Source organism: Centropristis striata, chromosome 4 (genome assembly GCF_030273125.1).
Source record: "Centropristis striata isolate RG_2023a ecotype Rhode Island chromosome 4, C.striata_1.0, whole genome shotgun sequence".
In the NCBI taxonomy this organism is placed as follows: Eukaryota; Metazoa; Chordata; class Actinopteri; order Perciformes; family Serranidae; genus Centropristis; species Centropristis striata.
The window spans coordinates 25652155-25678852 of NC_081520.1; the positions used below are offsets into that span (position 1 = coordinate 25652155).

The 26698-nt window shown below is 40.5% G+C and overlaps 1 protein-coding gene across 3 annotated transcripts in view; it reads left to right on the forward strand.

The window, feature by feature from the left end:
- Positions 1-25906, forward strand: part of LOC131969862 (latent-transforming growth factor beta-binding protein 4) — a 40063-nt gene extending 14157 nt beyond the window's left edge. For 2 of the 3 annotated variants that reach the window (XM_059331085.1, XM_059331087.1), the window contains 28 exons: positions 458-634; positions 888-1025; positions 1246-1638; positions 4473-4568; positions 5453-5584; positions 6155-6280; positions 6402-6515; positions 7350-7469; positions 7654-7767; positions 7864-7983; positions 11561-11680; positions 11879-11998; positions 12436-12561; positions 13017-13142; positions 14506-14628; positions 15162-15293; positions 15366-15491; positions 15660-15803; positions 16302-16550; positions 17405-17476; positions 17591-17719; positions 19138-19278; positions 19826-19978; positions 20144-20260; positions 20386-20548; positions 20964-21271; positions 21360-21512; positions 22219-25906. In XM_059331085.1, the coding sequence (XP_059187068.1) occupies positions 458-634; positions 888-1025; positions 1246-1638; positions 4473-4568; positions 5453-5584; positions 6155-6280; positions 6402-6515; positions 7350-7469; positions 7654-7767; positions 7864-7983; positions 11561-11680; positions 11879-11998; positions 12436-12561; positions 13017-13142; positions 14506-14628; positions 15162-15293; positions 15366-15491; positions 15660-15803; positions 16302-16550; positions 17405-17476; positions 17591-17719; positions 19138-19278; positions 19826-19978; positions 20144-20260; positions 20386-20548; positions 20964-21271; positions 21360-21512; positions 22219-22361 (4175 nt within the window). In that variant the 3' untranslated portion in view covers positions 22362-25906. The remainder of the gene's footprint in view (positions 1-457; positions 635-887; positions 1026-1245; positions 1639-4472; positions 4569-5452; positions 5585-6154; positions 6281-6401; positions 6516-7349; positions 7470-7653; positions 7768-7863; positions 7984-11560; positions 11681-11878; positions 11999-12435; positions 12562-13016; positions 13143-14505; positions 14629-15161; positions 15294-15365; positions 15492-15659; positions 15804-16301; positions 16551-17404; positions 17477-17590; positions 17720-19137; positions 19279-19825; positions 19979-20143; positions 20261-20385; positions 20549-20963; positions 21272-21359; positions 21513-22218) is intronic. The other variant, XM_059331086.1, reaches the window with a different exon arrangement.
- Positions 25907-26698: the final 792 nt, after the last annotated feature.

Below are 26698 nucleotides of genomic sequence, written 5' to 3' on the forward strand. Positions count from 1 at the left end.
TTTTTAGCACATTTGTGCTGAACCTTTCCTGACTTGGCTAAAATAATCACTTTTTAAAATGTAATTACGGAGGTTAACTAATATTTTCTGACAGGTTTGTATATAAACTTAATTTCTAGGAGACAAGGCTCTCTGCCAGGCTTACCTGATTAAACTTGTGGCTCTAATGTTGTTTTTATTCAGTTGTTTGTTTGTTATTTGTCCTCTTAATGAGGGAACCATGTTTCGCTCTCACCACAGGGACGTTTGGGGGCTGTGATGATGTCAGAGCTTGCTTGATCTGTGTTGAGTCTCCATCGAGGCTGTTTGAATGTCTCTGTTGATTTTAATGGATTAGCATGAACTGATTCTGCATGCAGCGCTCGGCTGGCTGCTTCAAGTCTGTCTGAACTCCCAGATGAACTCCAGGTTGTCCTCTGTAAAATGTCCCTGTCCTCCTCCTGTGTGTCCTCCTCAGCCCAGAGTGTGATCTCAGATGAGAAGGGTCAGTGTCACCGGGTTCTGGGTTCAGGTCAGGGTCCGTCCTCCTGCTCCCTGCCCATCCTCAGGAACATTACCAAGCAGATCTGCTGCTGCAGCCGAGTGGGAAAAGCCTGGGGCCCCAACTGCCAGAGATGTCCCTACTTTGGTTCAGGTTGGTAACCAGGGCCCAGCTGCATCTAGCTTGCAAGCTGACCACGTACACACCAACCAGCTGATAAGAAAACAGCACTAGCCTGCTACAGTACCGTGCAACCGGATACAAAGAGACTAGACAATGTTTCCTCTGTGGGACAGAGTTGTGTAAAATGTGTTTTCACCTTTGTGACTTTCTCAGAATATTTGGCAACTTTTAAAACATTTTTAGTGATGTATTAACTCTCATCCCTGTCTCCTTCCTCTTCCAGTGGCATTTAAGGAGATCTGTCCAGCCGGTCCTGGTTTCCACTACTCTGCTTCAGCACTGCAATTCACCCAGAGAGCCGCTGAGCAGCTGGGCAGCCGAGGAGCTCTGCTGGTAACACACAGCAACCAGGATCACCAGGGTACCTTATTTATATCAGCCTAGAACACTCTGTACATTCACCTTTGCCTTAAGTCACTGCAGCCAGATTCATGTCTTTTGCATTGACTTTATATGCAGCCTTTAGTCTTGTTTTGCTTATGTTTGGATCCGATTTTCACTCGATTTTGACTTCTGGACCAGGTTTCAAGGAAATAAAACATTCATCCCTTGATCCATTTGTCCACCCCCGCCTCTATCAGGTCCTGGTTCTGGGTCCAGCAGCAGCGGAGCCTCCAGGACCCAGGAGAAACCCTCTACCTCTGGAGCAACAGCTGGTGGAGGAAGTTCTGCTTCAGGTGTCGGATCCAGTGCTGCATCAGGTGGTAGCAGCAGAACCCAGTTCAGACCTAGTCGGCCTCAGCCTCCTCCTCAGCCTCCGCCTCCGCCTCAACCCAAGCCCCTGCCTCAGCCTCAGCCCCGCCCAGTCGACTCTCCCTCCTTCAGGCCTGTGCAGCCTGGCAGTACCAGCATCACGTCCACCCAGGACAAACCCCAGACTCCAGGCAGACCCACCACCCAGCAGAATCGTCCAGATTCTGCCCCCTCAATCACAACCCAACCAAGACCACAGCCTCCAACCACTGGGAGTCAAGGTAAGGGAGGCTCTGAGAGTAAAATGACTAATAGTGGGGCGGATTAGCTCAATATTTTACACCAATCGTTCACTTTGTGATAAAAGCATGAAATTTGGTAGATGTGTTGGTGAATATGTTTCAAACAAATCTGGATATTGGGCCACCTCAAAAGCGCCCCCTAGTGGCCATGGCAGGCATTTGTTGTACGAATAAATCAATGATGAATAAAAACTGCCCTTTTAATAATACCAACTGGTGATGAATTGTATATTGTTGGAAAGCCTGATTAGTCACCTTTACAACGAGGTACAGCTTGTAAAGATCGCGCATTCATGGAATGAGCAACGGGGCTAAACGTGTGGGTCGCACCCCCCAAAAATGTGCATCCCCTGTGTAGTGGGGTGGATTAACTGAACAATCGTTCATTTTGTGATAAAAGCATCAAATTTGGTACACTCATTGCTGAATACATGTTTAATGAATCTGGATATTGGGCCATCGCAAAAAAAAATTCTGATGGCTGTGGCGGCCATTTTTAAAAATGGCCATCTAAAAGCGGCCATTTTTAAAAATGGCCGCCGGTGGTTACTGGCGTGGAATGCTTTGCCTACCCTACAGCTGCTGTTTCATGTTTTCAGCACCACAAATATAATTTAGAGACATGTTAAAGTGACAAAAGCTTTATTACTAAGTCTAATAGAAAAGAACATTAACTTTGTATAACATTTTATTAGGTCTTGATATTCCCATTCACAGGCTATGGCCTCCTCTTTGGCTTGTATTCTTCTGTTGCTCCTTAAAGAGAAAAAATAATTTTCAATATCGTATGACCTGCAACAATAAAAACAAAACACATTTAGACAGAGAAAAAAATCATACATTTTAAAAATTCTACTAGGGTTACTTGTAGCAGGTTACTCTTGGAATTTCTGGCAAAATCCTTGTACTGAGGTGTGTGACTTAGTCAGGCGGCTTAGCCAAATAAAGGGGACACGCCGGACAAAAGCACCACATTTTTTCCACATACTCTCTATCATTATAGGTTTCAATTTTTAGTAGGAGCCACTTCATCAAGATTGCGGTGATGGCAGCCGTATAAAGTCTATGAGAAATGCTATATCTTCCAAGCCACTTAGAAGGTCAATCTTGGTGTCAAAATATAAATTTTCTGGGTCCAGGAATCATTTAAAGCTATTGAGAATATCACTAGATGATTATTTGATCAAATAGATATGTTCATTTTCACTCAGACTGGGCAACTCGCTTCAAGTGCTGCAGCAGGGTATCCTGAGTTGAAACTGTTTGGAATCAATGTTCACAGGAGAGTGTGGATTAGCTGCCATGTACACTGCTCAAAACAATCAAGGGTACGCTTTCATCTCATGTCAGATCTTGATCAACAAATTATTTACAGTGAGTCATCCAGTGATATTCTCAATAGCTTTAAATTATTCTTTGACCCAGAAAATGTATATTTTGACACCAAGATTGACCTTCTAAGTGGCTTGGAAGATATATTGGTTCTCATAGACTTATGGCTTATGGCTTATATGGCTGCCATCTCCTCAATCTTGATGAAGTGGCTCCTACCAAAAGTTGAAACCTTTGGTGATAGAGAGCATGTGGAAAATTTTGGTGCTTTTGTCCGGCGTGTCCCCTTTCTTCTCAAATCTGGTCCTAAGCCGCCTGACTAACTGTGATGGAGTTATAAAATACATTTTTAAAAAAAGAAAAAAAGAACCACATGGGCAAAGGAGACATATGACATATAGTGTGTGTGTGTGTGTGTGTGTGTGTGTGTGTGTGTGTGTGTGTGCAGAGAGGGATGTCCACATTCCACAGGACATAATTTAACAGTGTCTTATTAAGCTTTCACACCCAACAGCCACTGATACATGCTCCAAGCTAACTAGCTAGCTTAAGTACCTATTTTTGCTATCTTGCTAATTTACTTTTCTGCCAAGGCCCATGATGATTGTTTTTCTCTGTAGCCTTTATGATGTTCATAGCATATTTTATTCATAACAGGTGAAATAAAATATTTAGACATACCTTGATGGACAGTCCACTGCACTGCTTGTCCCAGGAAGTAAATGCTAGCTAGCCCATTTGCTAGATAGCTCAATGGCTAGCCCGATTGTGGTGGGGCAGGAAAAATAACTGAAAGAGTGTCTAATTGGATATTTGTTAATTTAATATGTGTATTTACACATTTTAATTTATGTTTGTATATTTAGTTTACATTTTTTAAATATTTTAAGAAATAATTTAAATATTTTTTGTAATTTTAAAGAAGAAAATGACTGCTATGGCCACTAGGGGGCGAATTTGCGATGGCCTAATATACAGATTTGTTTGAAACATATCCACCAACACATCCACCAAATTGTGTGCTTCTATCACAAAATAAGCAATTCTTGTGATTTATTGAGCTAATCCGCCCCACAGGGGATGCACATTTTTGGGGGGTGCGACCCACACGTTTAGCCCCGTTGCTCATTCCATGAATGCACGATCCTTACAAGCTGTACCTCGTTGTAAAGGTGACTAATCAGGCTTTCCAACAATATACAATTCATCACCAGTTGGTATTATTAAAAGGGCAGTTTTTAGTCATCATTGATTTATTCGTATAACAAATGCCTGCCACTGCCACTAGGGGGCGCTTTTGAGGTGGCCCAATATCCAGATTTGTTTGAAACATATTCACCAACACATCTACCAAATTTCATGCTTTTATCACAAAGTGAACGATTGTTCAGCTAATCCGCCCCACTATAAGGCAAAACATTTATTTACAAAGCTTCCTGAAAGCATAGTTCAACTGAGTCAGCAGAGTCCTCTGTCCCCAGCAGGCGGGCAGCCCCCCTACGTGTCGTGGCCCGATCAGCCAGCAGGTAGAGGGGACTCCCTCCCCGCTCCGGCCCAGCCAGAGAGCCCCGTCCAGAGTGAGTACACTAACCCCTCTGAGGACATGTGGTTCTGTTTCAGTGTTCCCACATTATGTTCTGTTTAGCTTCACAGAGCCAGACCTTTGCTCTGGAGAAAGGTTACCACAGTTATCATTCACTCAGTAGAGACGAGAGGAGAGAGGGAGAAAGGAGAGAAGAAGAGTTAAGAAAGGAAGCAGAGAGAAAAAGGAGTTGAGGAGTGGGAGAGGAAATTGGGAGGGTGTGAACAAGGGAGATAAGGAGGTGAGGATGACAAAAGGAGACATGAAAGGAGAGAGGACACAGGAGGCCACGAGAGGAAATAAGGAGATAAGAAAGGTAAAAAAAGGGGTGAGTTCCAATACCAATACGAGTAATTCTTTATAGGGGAACGCCATGAGTCCACCAGGATTCCCTCAGTCCTGGTGGATATTTGAACAGTAAAGATTCTGCACAGGCCTGCATCTGTGTTCAGTTAGTGGAGACATACCACACACACACACACACCTGTTGTCCACACACGTAAACAGTTTCCACCTGAGTTTACTGCCAGCTGAAATCTGACTCTGAGCAAAGAATGCGACTTCTTTTTTATTTTAGTGGGAAGACTTCAACCCCAAAAGACCCAGAAGTTTTATGTTTTTAAATAAAAAAATATTTCATTTTTACATCAAAGTGTTGGATTCGTGCTGCAGGTTTATTAGCTTTATTTGATCAGAGCTTTATTTACAACTTCAGTCACAGTTACATCATCGGTAACTGATGAAATAAAATATCCATAAAACAAGTCAATGTAACTCAAGATCCTAATAAGGACAAATAGAATATAAAGCAAATAATTTAGAAAGGAATGAAGAATAATGTGTGTGTGTGTGTGTGTGTGTGTGTGTGTGTGTGTGTAGAGGTGCGAGGTGTGTGTGAGAGCAGACCTGGTGTGTGTGGCCGTGGCCGCTGTGTGGATCAGCCAGGAGGGAAACACACGTGTGTGTGTGATCAGGGATACCAGCCCAACTCTCAGCGCACGTACTGCCAAGGTGAGAATTATTATTAGATTATTACACATTATATTTTACTTCTTTTTGTGATATTTTACTTATGATTTTCCTATGTTGTACTGATACATTTTTTCAATATGTCTGACTTTTTGAAAAATGTTTTTGATAATTATCATTTTCCAGGAGTATTTAGGAGTATTGGGGGGGTATTTAAATGGGTTTTATTGGGATATTTTACTGATATTATTTTCAATATTTTACCATTTGTTTTTCTGCATTTTTACTACGTTTCACTAAAAACACTTGGGATGTTTATTCATATTTTTATAGGTTTGGGGATGTTTCTTTTAATACATTTTACATTATTTTAGGGGTATTTTACTGATATATTGGGCATAACATTTTGGGGGGGTTGTTACTATTTGAAGGATATTTTATGGATATTTTTCCAATGTTTTTTTAATTTTACCAATATCTTTAGCAGGATTTTGTGCTTATTTAAATTATGTTTTGGGGGTGTTTTGCTTTTGCGCTGCTACTTAATTTAATTCAGGAGCAAAGACATGTATTTACTGTTACAGTAAAGTGTTTGCATCTGTGTGTCTGCAGATTTGAATGAGTGTGTGCAGTCTCCAGGTGTGTGTGCAGTGGGAGAGTGTGTGAACACCATTGGAAGCTACAGGTGTGTGTGTCCGTTCGGATACAGGAGCAGCAGCCAGCAAACCAGCTGTCAAGGTGACGCCGCTTCCTGTTTGTTTCTTTGTTCAGGTTGTTTTCTTCTTCTGTTTATTCACTGGAAGTCTCTCTCTCTCTCTCTCTCTCTCTCTCTCTCTCTCTCTCTCTCTCTCGTCCTCAGACATCGACGAGTGTCTGCAGAATCCCTGCAGCAACGCTCGCTGTGATAACACACCGGGCAGCTACAGGTGTGTCTGTCGCCTTGGTTACAGGCTCACCGGCAACACCTGCACAGGTAAAAATGAATTAGAAACTCAATTTTTCAAAATAGAAAAGTTTTACTTGAATATTTTTATTTTCTGTTCCTTTGTAATTTTACGCGATTACGTCTCAGAGTGACCTTTGTTACTTTTCAGATTCAGCACAGGGACATAAATCAGTATATGAGATCTAGTATATGGTGAAAAGTAGTATTATAACTATATATTATAATTATATTATAATATATATGTATATACTTACTATACTATATATTTCACTATTTTTTGTCTGATATTTTATGTTTTTTCTGCATATTTTACAGATTTTTTCTGATATTTTTCTTATTTTTTTCTGTTTCTGTGTCTTATGTTACTAATATTCTGGATATTTCACAATTTTTTGGGTGAATTGCTATTATTTTTTGCTATTTTACTTATATTTAACATTTAATATTTTTTCTGATATTTTACTAATTATGTAACAATATTAAGTATAGTGCAGCAATCAAACGAAATCAGATATAATACTGTATAGTATAGGTTTAATATAGTGCAATATGGTGTAGCATAATAACACAACTAATGAAGAAAAGAGCGATGCAGCAGACTGTGTCAGAAGTATGTTTTACATATTTAATTTCCATTGTCATGAATGAATAAACTTAAAAATAATTAAATGAAATGTAATAGTTTTTTGACTGTGGTGTTTATGTTGTTTAGTTTTTTTAGACAATGCAACAGTCAATAAACAGCCTTTTGATTCATTTTTATGCTGATGACACCATGTTGTGTGCAATCAACTCTCCTGCAGAACAGCTGTTTTTAAGCTCCAGAATTATTTGAAAAAAGACCAAATGTTTGTTCCACAGATGTAGACGAGTGTGAGGACGCTCTGCAGTGTCCGGGTCAGGAGTGCATCAACAGTCCGGGCTCGTACCGCTGCGTGTCCTGCCAGCCCGGCTTCGGCCTGCTCAACAGGCTCTGCACAGGTAAAGGGACATGTTTAATGTGTTATTAGATTATTATTCATTCCATTTGACCTTTTTGTGTGGAATTTTTATGATATTTTTCTGATAACTTTTTTGTGTTTTACTGATATTTTAACAGATGACAGTGATGATGAAGTGTGATTTCCTGTTAAATGGTCAGTTTGTTGTTGTGATTTGGCTGCAGACATCGACGAGTGTCGCCAGGCTCCCTGCTCCAACGGTCGCTGTGAAAACACACCTGGAAGCTTCCAGTGTGTCTGCCGCTACGGCTTCAAGCTCCAGAACAACACCTGCACAGGTGAACTGGTCACTGCTGGGAAGATTCTTAAATAAAGGTTCCAAACAGCTTATAGTCTTTTCGTCTAACACTTTAATTTTTGTACAAATGAAACAGATGTGGACGAGTGTGCGGAGCCGTCTCAGTGTCCCGGACAGAAATGTGTGAACACTGTGGGATCATACCGCTGTGTGTCCTGTCAACCCGGATACACACTCATCAACAGACAGTGTGAAGGTACACACACACACACACACACACACACACACACACAGACACACACACACACCAGCACACTTCTCTCTCTTCACTTATATATTTCTGATATTTGAGATATTTTACTAATATTTTACAACATTTTAAGGACATTTTACTAACAATTTCACAATGTTTTACTGATATATTTTCAGCTCTTATAATATTTCTTTATATATATTTGTAAGATATTTTGCTATTAATTATTTTGATTTTACCAACATTTTTTTTTTTCACAGTCACATTTCAATATCACATTACAACAGTCATCACCGTTTTGATACTTGACACTGTGATCCATATTTTCAGATTTTTATCTAGTTATAAACAAACAAACAGAACTTGGGGGTGTTTCCATCTACAGTAAGTAGTAAAAACAGATTAAAAAAACATTAAAAAAAAGAAAGTTACATAATATTAAACAAAAGAAGGGCGTTTCGGGGCGATGTACAATCTCTACTTCTCCCAGATTTCCTCAAATTTGGCTTTTTGAAGCCTTGAATGTTATTCTTTCCATTACAAAAATGTCATAGATGATGTCATACCACTCGTCTATAGATGGGCTGTCTGACTTAAGCCATTTCCTTGTTATGGCTTTTTTAGCAGCTGCACTCAGTATGCCAAAAAGGTATTTTGTGTTTTTATTTGAGGATGTAGAGTGCGAAGCCCAAAAAGAAATTCATCCCAATTAAAAGCAATGTTTGTCCCAAATATTGTCACCAATTCTACATAGACCTTACTCTTTTTATTTTTATGAATAGTGTTAAGCCATATTTTCAAACACCAATTCATCCATTTATTGCTTGTTTCCATTAAGTTTCTAATTAATCTTTTATCCCCTATCCTTGCCTGAATCGGAATTTCCCCGGACATGCTCTCTTCAATTTCTTTCCATCTCGCCTGGTAATCAGAGTTGCACCAACAAAACAAAATCCTCAAATGGGCTGAGATGTAGTAGTCCTTGAAGCATGGGAGTGCAAGTCCTCCTTTATCCTTTGCTAATTGCAGAGTTTTAAATTTGATCCTTGGTTTTCTCTCTTGCCAAATATACCACAATATTAATTTGTCCCATTCGTTAAATTTTTTATCACCTATTTCAACTGGAAGAGTCTGGAATAAATAAAGAATTCTGGGTAAGATGTTCATTTTTACTGACTCAATTCGAGACTCAAAACTTAAGAATGGAATCAGATTCCACCTCTTAATTTCCTCCTGTATTTTCTGACTTAAGTGGTAAAAGTTTAGGTCATACACCTTGGTTGAGTCTTTAGATATGTTTACTCCTAGATATCTCATGTGGTCACAATCCCAATTTTGTTGAAGGTTAGATCTTATAGTCTGGCTCGGTCTATAGTTGAAACTAAGTATTTAGGTCTTTGTAATGTTTAATTTGTATTCTGAGACGGAGCCAAAAACATCTAAAAATGACAATAATTTTAAAATTGAGTTCTCTGGGTGCGACAAGTAGATTAAGACATCATCCGCGAATAAAGAAATGTTATGTTCCTGTCCTAACATCTTGATACCTGTAATGTTATTGTCTTGGATAATCCCTTGATTTAAGGATTCAATAAATATTGCAAACAGCAATGGGCTGATTGGGCAGCCTTGTCTAGTCCCTCTTCCCAGTCCAAATGCATTTGAAATGTCTCCATTTATTTTTATTCTTGCCTTCGGGTCATTGTAAAGTGCTCGAATGGTTTTGACAAATGTTTGGTGAAATCCAAATTTTTGTAGAACTCTATAAAAGAACTCCCAGTTGACCCAATCGAAAGCCTTCTCTGCGTCAAGACTCAGTAATACTGCCTGGAGGTTATTTTGTACTGTATGTTCAGTCACATGAAGCGTTTGGCGGATGTTGTCCTGTGTTTGCCTCTGTTTGATAAAGCCTGTCTGATCTAGGCTTATTATCTGGGGTAGGATGATTGAGGATGAAAATATGAGTAAAGATTTTATAGTCTTGGTTCAGTACACTTATCGGCCGATAACTTCCACATTCAAGCTTATCTTTGCCCTCTTTCGGTATCAAAGAGGTCACAGCTTCCCTCCAAGACGGTGGAGTTATGCCGGTTTTGAGCACATGGTTATACGTGGCTTTCAAAATGGGGATGAGGAGGTCTTTAATTTCCCGGTCTTTGGCGTTTAGCGTGGAGCTTAGGTTCTCCCGGTTTCCACGTTTTCCACTGACTCGCCAAGTCAGCTGGTTGATCTGGTCAAGGATGGAAGTCGGGGTTTTCAGGACAGTCACCGGTATCCCCCTCGCTGCCATGTCTGCCGTTGCCACCTCTGCCGAGCTTTACTTCACGCTGCCCTCCTGGTAAAAGACCCTCAGGCTGGCCAGGAACGGGGTCTGAAATCTTATATTTCTCTCCTTAAGGGCGGCTTTCGCTTCTCCGCCGCTTTCTCAGCACCTCAGGTGCATAGTCTTGATCCAAGTGTACCCTTTTCCCCTGAAAATCAAATCCTTTCTTCTGCCATGCACGTTTCAGCACATCCTCCTTCATTCTGTAGCTTGAGAATTTAACTACGAATGATCTTGGCGGAGCTTCGGTCGGTGGTTTTTTAGCGAGCGCCCGATGTGCTCGCTCGATGTTTAGCACTGTGTCAGGGGGTAATTCCAGTCCTTTCATAAGCAAATCCTCCACAAAAGAGCTCACTGAGGCCTTACTGTCTTCTGCTACTTCTTTCACTCCAAATATTCTGAGGTTATCGCCCCTCTAGATAAGTCAGTTTAGCTTCCATCTGCCCCTGAAGTTTAACCAGCTCCGTTAAAGCTTCCTCCGCTGTCTGGATCCGGGTCTCGGTTGTGGCGATTCGCTCCTCTGCTTCTTCCACTCTTTTGTCAATTTTTATTAATGTCCTCTCTAATGTTGTTAAGTTGCTGACACGAGTCCTTTTGGAATTCTCGCAGCTCTTTCAGGATCAAGCCCAAGTTAATATCACAGCTTTGCTCCATGTCCGTGTCCGGCTGTACCCCGTCCTCCATGTTGCTGCTAGCTTGCAACAGCGCACATTCTTCTTCTTCGTCGAGGTTTTTACTCTGTGCGGAACTTTTCTTCACTTTTTTAGGCATTCTCGTTAGCCCGCTATATCTATCCTTGCTTTAGCACTACAACTGAATTCAAGTTATATCAGGCAACTTTTAATTATTACTGTCGAGAACCTGTCGTTCTATTCTGCCACCATGTAGTCCGCCAGCCCGGAAGTCCTTCTACCAACATTTTTTAATGATAAGTTTGGTATATTTTATACATGTCAGACAATTTATGAATTTTCTGATAGTTTACTAATATTTTGGGGATATTTAACTATATTTCAATGACATTATGCTCATACTTTTGGGATATTTTACGAAGATTTTAAGGATATTTAAAAAATGTTTTTCATAAATATTTCCTAGGTATTTTGCTGATATTATTTTGGATATTTTATACTTTTTGTTCTGATAGCATACTAATATTTTCTGCCAGTAAAATATATATTTTAATTCTTTCAATCTTTAATTGTCGTGTAAAGCATTGTTGTTGAAATGTTGAAACAAATTAACTTTGTCTTGCAGACATAGATGAGTGTGAGGACAGAAAGTCATGTCCTGGTCAGCGGTGTGTGAACACTGTAGGATCTTACAGATGTGTGAACTGTCAGCCAGGATATGAAAGTGTGAACGGACTGTGCACAGGTACACACACACACACACATACAAAAATATGCTTCATGCTCTCTAATGGATGTTGATTATTTCTCCCAAACCTAATTATTTATATATATCAACGACCTGATTATTATGATAATAATGAAATTCATGCTTCCCAGAGGATAAATTCTTATGATTCTGTGTGTGTGTGTGTGTGTGTGTGTGTGTGTGTGTGTGTGTCAGATGTGGATGAGTGTGTACTGGATTCTCAGTGTCCTGGTCAACAGTGCGTGAACACTGTGGGATCGTTCCGCTGTGTGCCCTGTGAGCCTGGATACAGCAGAAAGGATCGCTCCTGCCAAGGTAACACGCACACAAGCACACGCACACACACACACACACACACACACTCAGTGTTTCCATCTCTCTGCAGTAGGTGGATCAGCTTTTAACTATTACAACTGAGTGTTTTTTATTTTGTTATTGTTGCAGGTTTCTGTCATTTCTGGTTATTCCTTTGAATCTCCAGCTTGAGAATGAATAAATGTGTCCCAAACTGTTTGTATCTTTCAGGTCCAAACATTTGGTAGTGATTGCTTCAACATTACCACAGTTTCTCCAGCATTCATGGTGTATTGATGTTGGATATGTTTTGAATTTAATTTGTTTTCAACAGAATTCAAGGAGAAAAAAATAGTTTGACACAACATTTGATTGTTTTATAGCGACTGTGCAGCCAATCAGTAACAAGTTTTCAAACTGAATAATATCCGGGATCTCTCTCTCTCTCTCTCCTGCAGATATAGATGAGTGTGCGAGCTCCGGGGCGTGCGAGGCAGAGCGTGTGTGTGTCAACACCATTGGCTCGTTCAGGTGTGACTGTGCGCCCGGGTATCGAACCTCTGGTCTTGGGAGACAGTGCCGAGGTGAGCCGGCTTCACTGTGGAGGACTGAAGCTGCCAAAATAAAAAATAAAGAAATACACCATTCATTTTTTATGATCAGCAGTTTTGCCCAAAATCACACAGCAGAAGTTATCTGCTGCAGGACACTTGGCTCGTCTTGGCTAAAAAACTGACATCCAGCTAAAATTAGATTCCACATCTTTTCTTAATCTATCCAGGCATCTCCTGTAATTCTGCAGCCACATTATCCACAGAAGAACACGTGTTAAAGTGTCATTTTACTTCTCAGCAGATCGTTCAGTGAGATTCAACTCTTCTGTTTGGAGACGGAGACACTCCTCTGAGCATTTTTCTAGTTTCATATTTTTCACATACTTATATACAGAAACTAACTTGGTTTTGTCAATATATATATATGAAATTCACCAGCACTCCCTTCATTTCTCATTTGTGTGTGTGCGCGCGTGCGTCTCCAGACATCAACGAGTGTTTGGAGGGAGATTTCTGTTTCTCCAGAGGAGAGTGTGTGAACACACTGGGGTCCTACACGTGTGTGTGTTCTCAGGGATTCACGCTGAGTGACAATAGAACCACCTGCATTGGTGAGTCAGAACCTGAGTGAATGTGATCAGTTACTTTTAGTTCCTCAGTTACCATCACTGTTATGTTTTAATGTGCAGAACTCTTACAGGTTTAAAAATGGTGAAACTGAAAATATAGTTGATGTTTTTAGTCCTCTCATATTTTGAGTCATAAAGACACTGTGCAGTTTAACAGATTAATACTGAAAATGTGACAGAAAAGAAAAACAGCATGAGAACAGTAAGTATTAATAACAGTAAGTGTTAATGTCCATGAACTAGTAAACTTGATGTGTCACTAATAGAGTCTATTTTCAGGCTCCGTCCAGCTTCAGCCAAAATATTTCACATCCCAAGACTTCTCACACTCCCTTTCTGTTATTTATGGTTCATCTATTTTGTTTTGTTTTTTTGTCAGTTGAATTGATAATTTGCACATTTGTATGTGATGTTGTGCCAAGAAAAGTGCACCAAAGCGTGTGCAGCACTGTGAATATTAATATTGTATTTATTTTGGGGTGCACATATTGCAAATTGTTTGCCACTGATGACAAATGGCTGCCAGTTTCTCAAAATGAAACAATGCCTAATTGATAACTAAGTTTGACAATTAAGTTGTACATTTACTCAAGTACGGTATGTTGAACTTTACTTGAGTATTTCCATTTGATGTAACTTTAAACGTCTATTCCACTACTTTTTGAAGCAAATATTATACTTTTTGATACTTTCAGAATATTTTGATGCTGATACTTTACTTTTGCGTTTTGATTTTACTTTAGTAAGTTTTTAATGCAGGACTTTTACTTGTAGAAGAGTAATTTCACAGTGTGGGGTAGTCCTTTTACTGTAGTAAGGGATCTGAATACTTTTTCCACTGTCGACCTTTGAGACTAAATCATACTGTAAAGTTTATTCTCTTCTGTAGTTTCTGTTTCTGCCTTTAAATCACATGCAGGAATCTCTCTGTGACTCTGTAGTTCTGCTCCAGCCATAAATACTCAACGCTGCACCGTCACACACAGCAGTTAATCAGCACACTGATCTGATCTGATCTGTGTGTGTGCGTGTGTGTGTGTGTGTGTGTGTGTGTGCGTGTGTGTGTGTGTGTGTGAGTGTGTGTGAGTGTGTGTGAGTGTGTGTGAGTGTGTGTGAGTGTGTGAGTGTGTGAGTGTGTGAGTGTGTGAGAGAGAGTGTGTGTGAGAGAGAGATTGTTTGTGGTTCGGACGGTGTTTTCAGTCAGAAACACAGAGCTCAGTGTTCATGCTGGTCGGTCTGCTTCTCCTCTGTTTCTGCTGTTAGCGCTGATGTAATGGTGATGTCATCTTTGGCCCGTTCTCATGGCGACGACATGTATACATACAGCATGTTCCTCTCTCTGTAGACGTGGACGAGTGTGTGAGGTCAGGTGTGTGTCCTGACGGCCGCTGTGTGAACACAGAGGGCTCCTTCCACTGCAAGTGTCAAACCGGCTTCACCACCAACCCCGAGAGGACGGCCTGCCTCGGTACACACACACACACACAACTTCATTCTAAATGTAACCCTAAAAACCACATCTTAACATTCAAACAGCTCTGTGCAGATGAAATGTCGTCACTTTACAAAAATGGTCACAAAACATAAATAAAGTAGTGTTAAGTAACCAAGTACATTTACTCAAGTACTGAGTATCAGTACAGTTTTGTGGTACTGGTCTTGTACTATATTTGTGTATTTTATTCTACTTTATAGTTCTGTTTATTACATCTCATTTGACAGCTGGTTTCAAACCCTTTTTAATCATTTTAATTACTTTTTATACTTCTGGGTAGTTAAATCTATAATAATACACCTTCATTTATCAGTTAATATATATTTCATATTAATAATCTGCATCTGAAAAGTAACTGTAGCTTAAAATAAATCAGAATGCAGAAAATGGAAATAATAAGTACCAATAAATGTACTTAGTTACTCTAGACCACCAATTGAATTACAATTTACATAAGGAAAATAATTTGATAAACACACACCTTTAAACTGCATCTTCTCTCTCAGATGTGGATGAGTGTGTCTCGTCCGGCGGCGCCGTGTGCGTGTCACAGCGATGTGAGAACACAATTGGTTCGTACCGCTGCGTCACTTCCTGTGAGCCGGGCTACCAGGTCACTCCGACGGGCCGCTGCGTCGGTGAGTCTGACTGATCCATGAAACATGATCAGATATAAAACATACAGCTCAGACTCTCTCTCTTTCTCTCAGATGTAAATGAATGTGCCAATAAGACGGTGTGTGGACAGCACGCCTACTGTCAGAACCTGATCGGAACCTACCTGTGTGTGTGTGACCAGGGCTTCACCTCCACCCCCGACGGGAAGGCCTGCGTGGGTACGTGTCACACCTGTCTCCAGGTTTAACTGTGAAATGTAAAATAAAAAACTGAAGATGTGTAGTTAGAAAGACGCACATAAGGTACCAAGCAAAACACCAAGGCAACAAATAAAAAAAAGCACTGATTTTGTCCATCATCCATCTCTCTCTCTCTGTCTGTCTCAGATGAAGATGAGTGTGTGTCTCTGCCTGGTGTGTGTGGTCCTGCTCGCTGTGAGAACGTGGAGGGTTCCTTCATGTGTGAATGTGACCAACCGGGAGAAGAGTTTGACACCGCCACCAGGCAGTGTGTCAACACGGCACCACGAGGTACACCACAGACTCACAGTACAGTTCAGATATTATTTCATATCTGCACTACAGGAGCGATGTTGCATGTACAGTGTGTGCATATACACATTTTATGCGCATGTTGCATACATTTATGTCTATACACTGGGCGAAGTTTAGTAAAGCAAATGAACCCTCCTTTTTTATAACCTTACATCATTAATAGTCTTCAACACTCGACCTTTCTTCATTCTGATCTCTAAAGATCCGATCACCATCTTCACAAGTGACAAAACATGATCTAATGTGAGACAGATGGAATTTATGGTCTTAATACTCTAAACAGGGCTTTCATATTTGTAGTATTTCTACTTAAGTCATAAATCTGCTCTTCAAAAAGATTTGATTTCATCTCGAAAATGATAAGAATTTTGTGCATTGGAGATGTTTTGTTTTTTCTTGTATCCCATTGGGAATTCCTGATTTACCTGACCTCGTTATTATTATTAATATAAATTCTCCTTTGTTCTCCTGCAGCAGAGATAGTCCCTGTGTACCCATCCACCTCCTCCTCCGTCCATGTCAGTATGGTGGACTTGGCTCCGGTGCTGCCCCCCCTGCCTGCAGCTCGTCCAGGTGAGCTGAGGGAGTGTTACTACAACCTGGCTGAGCGGGGGACCTGCAGCCTGCTGGCCACCAACACCAGCCAGCAGGAGTGCTGCTGCACGGTGGGGGAGGGCTGGGGGCTGGGCTGCCAGTACCACACCTGCCCCTCCACAGACACAGGTGAGCCACCTCACACACAGCAGCTCAGTGAACCTGACCTTTCCTCCAGCATCACCATCAAGACTAAAGGTCTGAAAATCATAACAGACAAACTGATCTCCTGTAGTCATCAGTTTTTGGCTTCACCAGAAATCTTGTTTTGTCCAACAGTCCAACACCCAAACATGTTCAGTTTACTAATTTAGTTGATTGTCCAGATGAAACCGGGTTTGTAGATTTGTTCAAAGTAAAGCACGTATGATCTGTTTAACTTGAATTCATGCAGCACGGCTCATAAAAAAGCACATTAGATTCTGTCATATCAGAAAATTAAAAACGTTTAATGCTCAGCCTTTTTCTCAAAATGAAAGCTGAAAACAGAACTGTCAGACTGAATGCTTCTTTGAGGCTTCATTAGAAGATAAGAACTTCATGTTTCAGAATATGTGTTTGTTGAGCATGTGGATCAAACATAACCTATATTACATCAGGTCATATATAGCTCAAATGCTTTTTTAAGTTCTTTTCTTTAATAATTCACATAGGAATAACACTAACTATAGGGCCTGCTTTATGAAAGAACAATGTAAATAACCACATATCGTATGAACCACACCTGTTTAAATTACAGATCTCTAGTTTTTAGTTTGAGGCAGAACTATAGAAGCTGTTGACAGTAGACAGATTAAGCTCATGGCTGGTGGGCAGGTGGGTTTTAAGACATTTATACAAATTAAAAAGCAAAAAAACATGCAACATTTATTCCAGCTGATAGCAGCAGGTATTTAACTGAAGTGACTTGTACGTGCACACAGTTGTGATCCATCAGGTGCTTTGTGTCGTGTGGTTTAAAGTGTCTCTGTGTTTGTGTGCAGCCGAGTTTCTGTCTCTGTGTCCCAGTGGCAGAGGATACGTGAACCCCGGGCCTGGAGCCTTCAGCTACAGAGGTACACGCGTCCTGCATCTGTTTATGTGGAGGTCGACAGTAATTGGGGAACTTGTGTTGTTTGTAAAAATATGCTGTGGTGATAAAGCAGAATGATGGTTTCTGTTTCTGCCAGATGTGGATGAGTGTAAGCGTTTCCATCCAGAGGTGTGTAAGAACGGAGTGTGTGTCAACAACATCCCCGGATACAACTGCTACTGCACCAGCGGATACGTTTACAACAACACGCTGCTGGAGTGTGTCGGTACGCACACACACGCACACACGCGCACACACACACACACACTATCAGGGGTATTTTATGCCAGCACACTATACTTAAACGCCTAAAACGCGTCGCCTGTGCCAGCATAAAGTCTGATTAATAGGCGTGCTTACAGACACGCGTATTGCGAGTACACCAGATAACATGGGTGACGGGTGAAAAGTGCCACGAGCGAACGTAGTGGACGCCTGTGTGTGTGTAACGCGTGTACGCCTATAACAGTTCAGCTGTTACACAGAGTCTCAGCTTCATATGGTATTGTTTATAAGAAAGCAGAACTTATAGATGAACTGCAAGCCCCCACAGAGCTGTCAGGATATTTCTATTATTTTCAGGCCAGTTTTTATTTTCTTGTTAAGGAAATCTCTCTCTCTCTCTCTCTCTCTCTCTCTAGGTTTGAATGATATCGAATTGATATTTAATGATAGCAAGGGTGAAAGGGATAATTAAAATAATTTCAGCTACTTAAAAATAGTAATAGTAAAGTGCGACACTCACAGCCAGTTCCCAGCTTAGCACGCGGACATACAGTTCATTACGCACCAGCTGTAATTAGGTAGGTTTACCTGCCTGCAGAAGCCGTAATCGCTGTCACCCCTGAATATTAAGTAGCCATGCGGACCTATCTAATGAATATTCAGTAGCCATGTGGACAGCAGTCCGTTCACAATATGATTCCATCGGACCTTATATCTACACTGTTTAACCCAATTCGGCACTTATGCTCAGATCCATTATGTTTTACAGACATTCGTAGTTAACTAATGAGGTAAAACATTTTGTTTAAGCTGTTACGTTAAGTTTATCTGGTACGTACGAGATAGTCTTTCTCTTCATCTATAAGTTGTGCTTTCTTATAAACAATACCATATGAAGCTGAGACTCTGTGTAACAGCTTAACTGTTATAGGCGTACACGCGTTACACACACACACAGGCGTCCACTACGTTCGCTGGTGGCACTTTTCACCCGTCACCCATGTTATCTGGTGTACTCGCAATACGCGTGTCTGTACGCCTATGTAGAATTGTACTTAACAGTCACACGGGTCTTCATGTCACGTATTTGAGGCGTAGTTCACCCGTCACGCAGCCGTCACGTAGGCGTATGTGCAACAACGCGTGTACAGCGTCTGCGTGACGCCTGCGTGACGCCTGTCTGTCCATTGAAAGTGAATGGAATTTACACGCGCACGTTAGACGTTTGATGTCATCGCATAGGCGCTGTACACGCGTTTTAGTATAGTGTGCTGGCATAAAATGCCCCTCATACACACACACACACACACACACAACCCAACCCAACCACTTTACAGCTCGACATTAAAGCTCATTTATTAAAAGAAAACAATGAAAAACACATCACTCTGTGTGTCTGTGTGTCTGTGTGTGTGTCAGATCATGATGAGTGTGAGGAGGAGAGTTGTGTAGGAGGAGTTTGTGTCAACACGGTGGGTTCGTATTACTGCAGCTGTCCGCCTCCTCTGGTGCTCGACGAAACACAACGTAACTGTGTCAACTCTTCCCACCTCACTGTGGGTAAGACTCCATCTTCACCTCCTCTCTTCTCTCTCTGTGTCATTTCTTGACCAGTTTTTGTCGTCACCTGTATTTGCTGTTGTTACAGGGTTTATGTGTCAGGACAACTTGAAACTGCAGGAAGTCACTCCAAAATTATTATTTTTTACAGATAAAACAAACAAAGAGGATACAACATGGCAATGAGTGAGATTTAAAGGTTCTGGTTTATAGATGTTGTCACTTCTGGCAGAGCCAGGCTAGCTGTTTCCACCTGTTTCTAGTCTCTATGCTAAGCTAAGCTAACCAGCTGCTATTGTAGCTTCATATTCAACATTAAAAAAAAACTTGATAAATGGGCCATTCTTCATAACGAGTACTTTACTCATTGTACTTTAAGTACATTTTGATGCTGATACTTTTAAACTTCTAAATGAGATTTTGAATTCAGGATATTTACTTTTTTACAGAGTATTTTACACTGTAATAAAGGCACTTTGTAAAAGACCAGAGTACTTCTTAAAAATGTGATTAAATTAAAGCAGCTGTCTTGTTGTGTGTCCTGCAGATGAGAACCTGTCTCTGTGCTGGCAGCATGTCACAGCAGACCTGGTATGTCAGAGTCCTCTGCTGGGAGCTCAGGTCACCTTCATGGACTGCTGCTGTCAGTACGGGGAGGGCTGGGGGATGGAGTGCGCCCTCTGCCCCTCCGCAGACTCCGGTAAGAACCTCACTTCACCAGAGAACATCACTGCAGGGTCAGACCGGCCTGTGTCAGCTGATTAAAGCTGTAGTAAAAGGTTTCAGGATCACCAGAGAGCAGGAGGAAAACCTTAACAACTGCAGCTTTTACATTTTAAACTCCTGTCTCTGTGTCTGTCTGCAGACGACTACGCCACTCTGTGCAGCTCCTTTCTTCCTCCTCTGTTTCCGGACAGTTATCCAGAAACCGGAAGAGAAACAGGAGGGAGATCAGGACCTGGACGAGGACAAGGAGGAATCTGTGAGTTATCTTACTGAAATATTGTTCCTCAGATTATATCGCTATTTTTTTTATTGTTTATTATTACTTTTTCTGACTGTTTTTGTTCTATATTTACTGATTTATTTAAATCCTCTCCTCTCCAGCTCCTCCATACTTCCGTCCCTACAGCCCGGACTCTTTCCCTCCAGCTGTGCTCCCTGACTATGACGACTACTCTCCAGCAGGGGGCAGCAGGTCCAGCTTCAGAGGCAGAACCCCCGCCACCTATGGCCTGCCAGATGGATCCTACCACAGACCAGAGTACAGGTGAGGACCAGATTATAGGTGAGGACCAGATTATAGGTGAAGACCAGGGTACAGGCGAGGACCAGGGTTTATGGTATTTTTTTTTAATGTTCAGATGAGCACAAAAAAATATTTTTTTAATGGAAAAAAATTAAAAAAGCAAAAAACATGAGAAGAGAATTACAACTTTGAAGCCAGAGCTATGGTGTAAGTAAATGCTTGATTTTATGCTGTAATGGCCAAGGGATCAGGAGTCAGTTTATTATAGACTTATTATAGGAGCTCAGGTTACACCTCAATATTAAAATAACTCACACTCTTCCAAAAATCTGCCATGCATCAACACTTCCTAATATAACGTCTTACTCAGCTTTGACAAAGTGACCAGTGGTCTCTGTGTTAATGTAAACTGTGTCTCTGTCTGTCTGTCCATCAGCACTGGTTACTACACGGAGGGAGACTACGGCCCCCCTGATGGCTCCGTGCTCAGGCCTCCATCCTTCCGCCTCCCTGCAGACCCCCGGGGGGAGAGGGCGTTTGGGGCCCGGCCTCCTCCTCCGTCCCGACCCGACGGTCCTCCTCTCAGCCTGGCCCCGCTGCCAGGCGCCTCCTATGAGGTGGAGCAACAGGAGGAGGAGGAGGAGGTGGCATGGAGGCCGGGCCCACCCTTCCCTCCCTTCACAGACAGGAGCAGAGGAGCAGGAGCAGGAGGAGGAGCAGCAGCACCAAGGAGAGTGTATGAGAGTGAGTGGGTCATTTTTTCAAATGATTTCTGTTAAAGTTTCCATCTTCTCTCCCTCGACGTGTCTGTCTCTTCCTCTCTCGTCTTCAGGGCGCTACGAGTCATACGCCGGCCTGAGCACAGCGGAGGACTGTGGCATCCTGCACGGCTGTGAGAACGGCAGGTGTATCCGCATCGCAGAGGGCTACACCTGTGACTGTTACCAGGGATACGAACTGGACATGACCACCATGACATGTATAGGTATGCAGAGACGGCTCTGACTCCTCACATGTCACAGCAGGAAATTAAAATGATCATTTATTGATAATTATTTAAGATTATTTTTTGGCTGTGCTAGAAGCAAAAGAGTGCATGCTCAGTCCTGACAACTTCACAGTGACGAGGAAAAACCAGCTCTGATAACTTGGGTCCATAGCTTTTTAGTAATAATACCAAAAGAAAAGCGTTTTTTCTCTTGTTTTTTACTGTTTTACTGATTCATAACGTCATTGACTGCTGACTCCTCTTAAGGAGCCGGTACAGATCAGCAGTTTTGCCCAAAATCACACAGCAGAAGTTATTTCCTGTCAGCTTGGCTCAGAGCGAGCCTTAACTCATCTGCTGCAGGACACTTTGGCCCTCGTCTTGGCCCAAAAACTGACATCCATCGAAGGAGCAGCTAAAATTAGATTCCACATCTTTTCTAAATCTGTCCAGGTATCTCCTATAATTCTGCAGCCACATTATCCACCAAAGAGAAAATTAAAGTGTAATTTTACTTCTCAGCAAACAGTTCAGTGAAATTCAACTCTTCTGTTTGGAGACGGAGACACATTTGTAGTTTTAGATTTTTTCACATACTTACAAACAAAAAAAGGTCCAGTGAATTGTTTTTTTTTCTAGTTTTTTCAGCTTTGATGTCTTTGTTTTTAGCTGTAAAGTTTCTGTTACTGACTTGTGTTTGCAGACATAAATGAGTGTGAGAGCGGCGTGAGCGTGGACTTCCCGTGTGTGAACGCTCGCTGTGTGAACACCGACGGCTCGTTCCGCTGCGTCTGCAGGAGAGGATATGTCATGTCCCGCAGAATCAATCACTGTGTGGCTGCGTAGACCGGACCGGACCGGATTGGACTCGATTAGACCAGTATAAATGGGCTAGATGATCGAGACTGGACTACACAACCGCAGACTGGCCTGGACTGGATTAGACTAAACTGGCTTAGTCTTTACAATCAGACCTGATTTGACAAACTAGACTTGGCCAACAGAGATGAACTGGGCTTAAATACTCTAGGTTGCACTAAACTGGGAAAGGCCAGACTAGGCACCAGTTACACCAAGTCACTCTCGATTAAAGTCCGACTTTAGAACCGTTTTTAGTTACAATTTCTCCACGTTATAGCAAAGACAACTTCATTTTTGTGTTTACATGTAACAGGGGACCTTGACATTGTCCTGTAGTCTGGGAGGGGGCACTACATTTATGGATATTTTCTGTTTTAAAAAAAAAAGCTTTGGATTGGGACCAGGATGAGCTGATATTATTATAAAGTGACTGTTCACATAATTTCCAGGTGCAAATATGAATTCTCCTTGTTGGAAATATAATGATATAAAAGCTATTTTTTCTATTATTCAAAACCACATAAAACCGTTTTGGGGCATATTTGTAGAGACAACATTGAAGTGTTAAACCATCCAACTAGAATTAACAAGAAACAAAAAACCAACAGATTTAAGTATAAATATCATGTTTTTTTATGCATTAAATATTTGTAATTCTTCTTCTCAAATGATTGAAAATTGGGTTTCTTTTTGTTCTAGGACCCAAAAGAAATATCTAAAACCCTAAAAACGACATCCACTTCCTCACAAAACAACAACAACAACAACAAAAAAACTGGCCACATAGCAGCTTATAATGATCCATATCCAGAATTATTGTTTGGCTGCGATCTCCTGAAGTCTTAACGATGGAAGTACTTATATTGCATAAACACACATATACACACACGCACACACACAGGACTTGCACCAATATCAGACAGGATTAACATAAAATAAAAATAAAACTGTTCCCCTACATTGTTCACAGTCGCCTCTCAGGTAAAGCCTACTAATTCTGTTTAGAGTTTAATGAATAGTCAAATAAATAATAATAAATAGTAATTTATGTATTTTTGGGAGGCAAACAACTAATTTTGCTGTTCAGGTATGAGAATTGAAATTATATATACACAGTCATTTTAATACTCCATCAGTTGATTCTGGTCCCAGTGTGAAAGGTCGATCTGACTGCAACTTTTAGTCTCACAGGAAATTATTAACATGTACAAAGATGTTTAAAGCGACAGTGTCGGCCCAGTTTAAACCAGTCCAGCCCAGTTCAGCAGCAGTGGTTGAAACCAGACTAACTGTGATTAGCCTCCGCTGGAACCAAGCTGTGCCAAAGTTCCCATTCATGTTTCTGATGATCCGGAGGTTGTATCTAAAAGTCTGGTTGGTTGTTTTCAGCCAGAAGAGAGGGGAAAAAAGTGTCTTGAGACATGTGAAGTTGTGCAGTAGAAGAAGAAGAAAACAGTGTGTGTTTGTTTTTTATTTTTAGGGAACTAACCAGAGAAACACTGAGCTCAGATCAGCTTAAAAACTACTTCTTAACTGCGGAGAAGAGTAAACAACATAACATATACATATAAACGCCAGGTTCACTACAGTCTGTTTAATAAAACAAAGATTTGAAGGGCTTCATCTGTAGACATAAAATAATTAGCTCCCTGGCTAATAAAGCAGCTGGGGAGTGTTCGATCGGTGTGGAGACTGAAGAGTTTAATTCAGCTGAGAATATATTTACTCACAACTTCTGTTGGTTGAAAAAATATGAATTAACTTGATCACATTTTGATTTAAATTAATATTTTGCTTTAAAAGAGTCGAGTTTAAAGATAATTGGTGTGGAAAATATCAGAAAGCCATCATCAAATTATGTTTTTGCATTTTTATTTTTTCTCTAAACGATATCCTGAATGTAAAAATACAAAACCCAAAACCAGGAAGATTTCAGCTCTGTTTTATTAATAATGAATAAATTGAGATTGAGATATTTTGACTCGTTACAGATGTGGATAATAAAACATGTGGCTTGTTCCATCTTCCAGAGAGAAACTTGTTTTCATCAGTTTTTGTGTCACTCTGCTACAGTTTGTACATTTATATACCCTGAGAGGATTTTATAATCAACAGCACATTAATTAATAATAAATAATACAATGATTTCTCTTCACGAAACCAAATTGAGCAAACAGTGATGAATGTTTGGGATAAATCTGGTGATTTTCTATATTTTTCTCCTTGTCAACAGATCCAAAATCGTTTGTTACCAACAAGTATTTTACACATTTTTTTCCTCTGTGCCATCGAGCTCCATTATTGTCCAAAGAACGATTAAAAACACACCTGTGAGCCTCACTGCAGTTTTTTTAGACTCAGTTCCACACACACCGTCCTGCTGCCACAAATACTCACTAAAACATCAAATGTCGATTTATCCGCTGCTGAAAATAGTCCCCCAACAAATGCAACATTTCCTCCTGTTTGTTTGATAAAAACTACAACTACAGAACATAAAACTGCATCTTTTCAGTCTTCAGTGGGTTGCTTTTGAACTTCAGGTTCTTTGACAAGAAAAAAATAGAGAATAAGTGTGATTTCCACATTTGATTGACGTTTTTTTTTAATGTGTTGATGAATTTCTGACATGTCTGTACTTTTATACTTGTTGGCAGATGCAGCTTCCACTCCTGAATGTACTGCGAGCTGCATTCAGTCATGTTTAACTCACATTCCTCCACAATAACCCTGTTATATTGTTACCAAATGAACTGAGCTGTTGCAGCCTGTAAGAGAGTGTTTGTTATGTTTTTATTATTAACTTTCTGATAGTTAACATGATGAACGTGATGAACTTTCACCTAAAGTTTGATGTATAACATGCACTGTACCTACCAGAGACCAGCCTTTTGTCTTCACACAGGATATTTTGTACAATGTTTAAAATTTCAGTCTCTGGTAAAAAAATGTTTTAAAATTGTTCATTTTTATGGTTAATGATTCACTTTTTTTATCATTGTTGTTTGTATGACAAGAAATGAAAATATATTTGCACACACTTTTATTGAAACCTGTCTGTGTTGTTATTTGTCTGGTGTGTACTGCTTAACTGCAGTAAAACTAAGACCACACGGTGAAAATACTCCACTAAACTACTTAAGTAAAAGTATGATCGTATTATCAGCAAAATGTAGTTAAAGTAAAAGTATCTATGATGCAGTAAAAAGTGTTTTCCTTTTAAACCTGATGTTTTTGTATTAGTATTCCTGCTGCATTAATAGTTATGTTACATTTTCCTGCAGTAGATGTTTCAGGTTCATTTTACCTCCTTTATATCCTGTTGGCTACTTTAATCTGCAGTGATGCATCATATTCTATAAAAAATATCCAATGTTTGTAGCGTGTCTGTCCTGGTAGAACCTTGTATCTCTAAACAGTCAGAAAAACATCTGTTTTCAGCTTTGTGACGAGAACATTCCCAGCTAATCCAAGAGGTTTTTTTTTTACTTACTGTCCTAAAAAATATATAATTAAAGACAAAAAAAGAATAAACAAAACATATGGACCTAAACTAAAAAATATAGAAATTAATGACATTTTCTGTCCTGTGAGAACAATAAAAAAAAATCACAACAACAGTTTTCAGCTTTGTGGTGAACACTTTTCCAGCTTAGAGGAGTAGTGGAGTACAAGTTTAAAGTGTGTTTCCATCACTAACAGTTTAATTTTTGCTCAGTTGTGTCTCAGCGTTTGGGTTGTTGAGTCACATCAGGCGATACCCGCCAGCTAATCGCCTCTAATTCTCCACCTGGCTCCATAACCTTAATGCCTGCACTGTTTATGTAGATCCAGGCTTTATATTATAGGCCAATCTGTCCACAGATACACACACACACACACACTCAGGGAGCATTAATGGGATTAAATAGGTTCACCCAGTACTGAGGCTGAAACTGTGAGCCAGCGGAATATCAGCTTTCACTTCCACCAACGCTGTTTAAAGACACACACACACACACACACTGCCATATGGGCTTAAATTTGTCTCATTAATACCTGTAAACAGAGGGTGATCTACAAATACTCTTTGATTTGCACACGTGTTTTGCTATCCACAAATACAAATTTCTAATTTCTAACTTGTATTTTAGTTTTTACAAATAAGTGTGTATTTGTAGATATATTGTGTATTTGTAAATACAAAATTTTCCATTTGTAAAAACAAAAAAGCCATTTGTAAAACTGAAAATTCTGTTTGCGAAGTGTGACTCTGCATTTATGAATCATCAATCACACACACACACGCATCTCTTTCCTCAAAAACACATTTTTTAGACGTT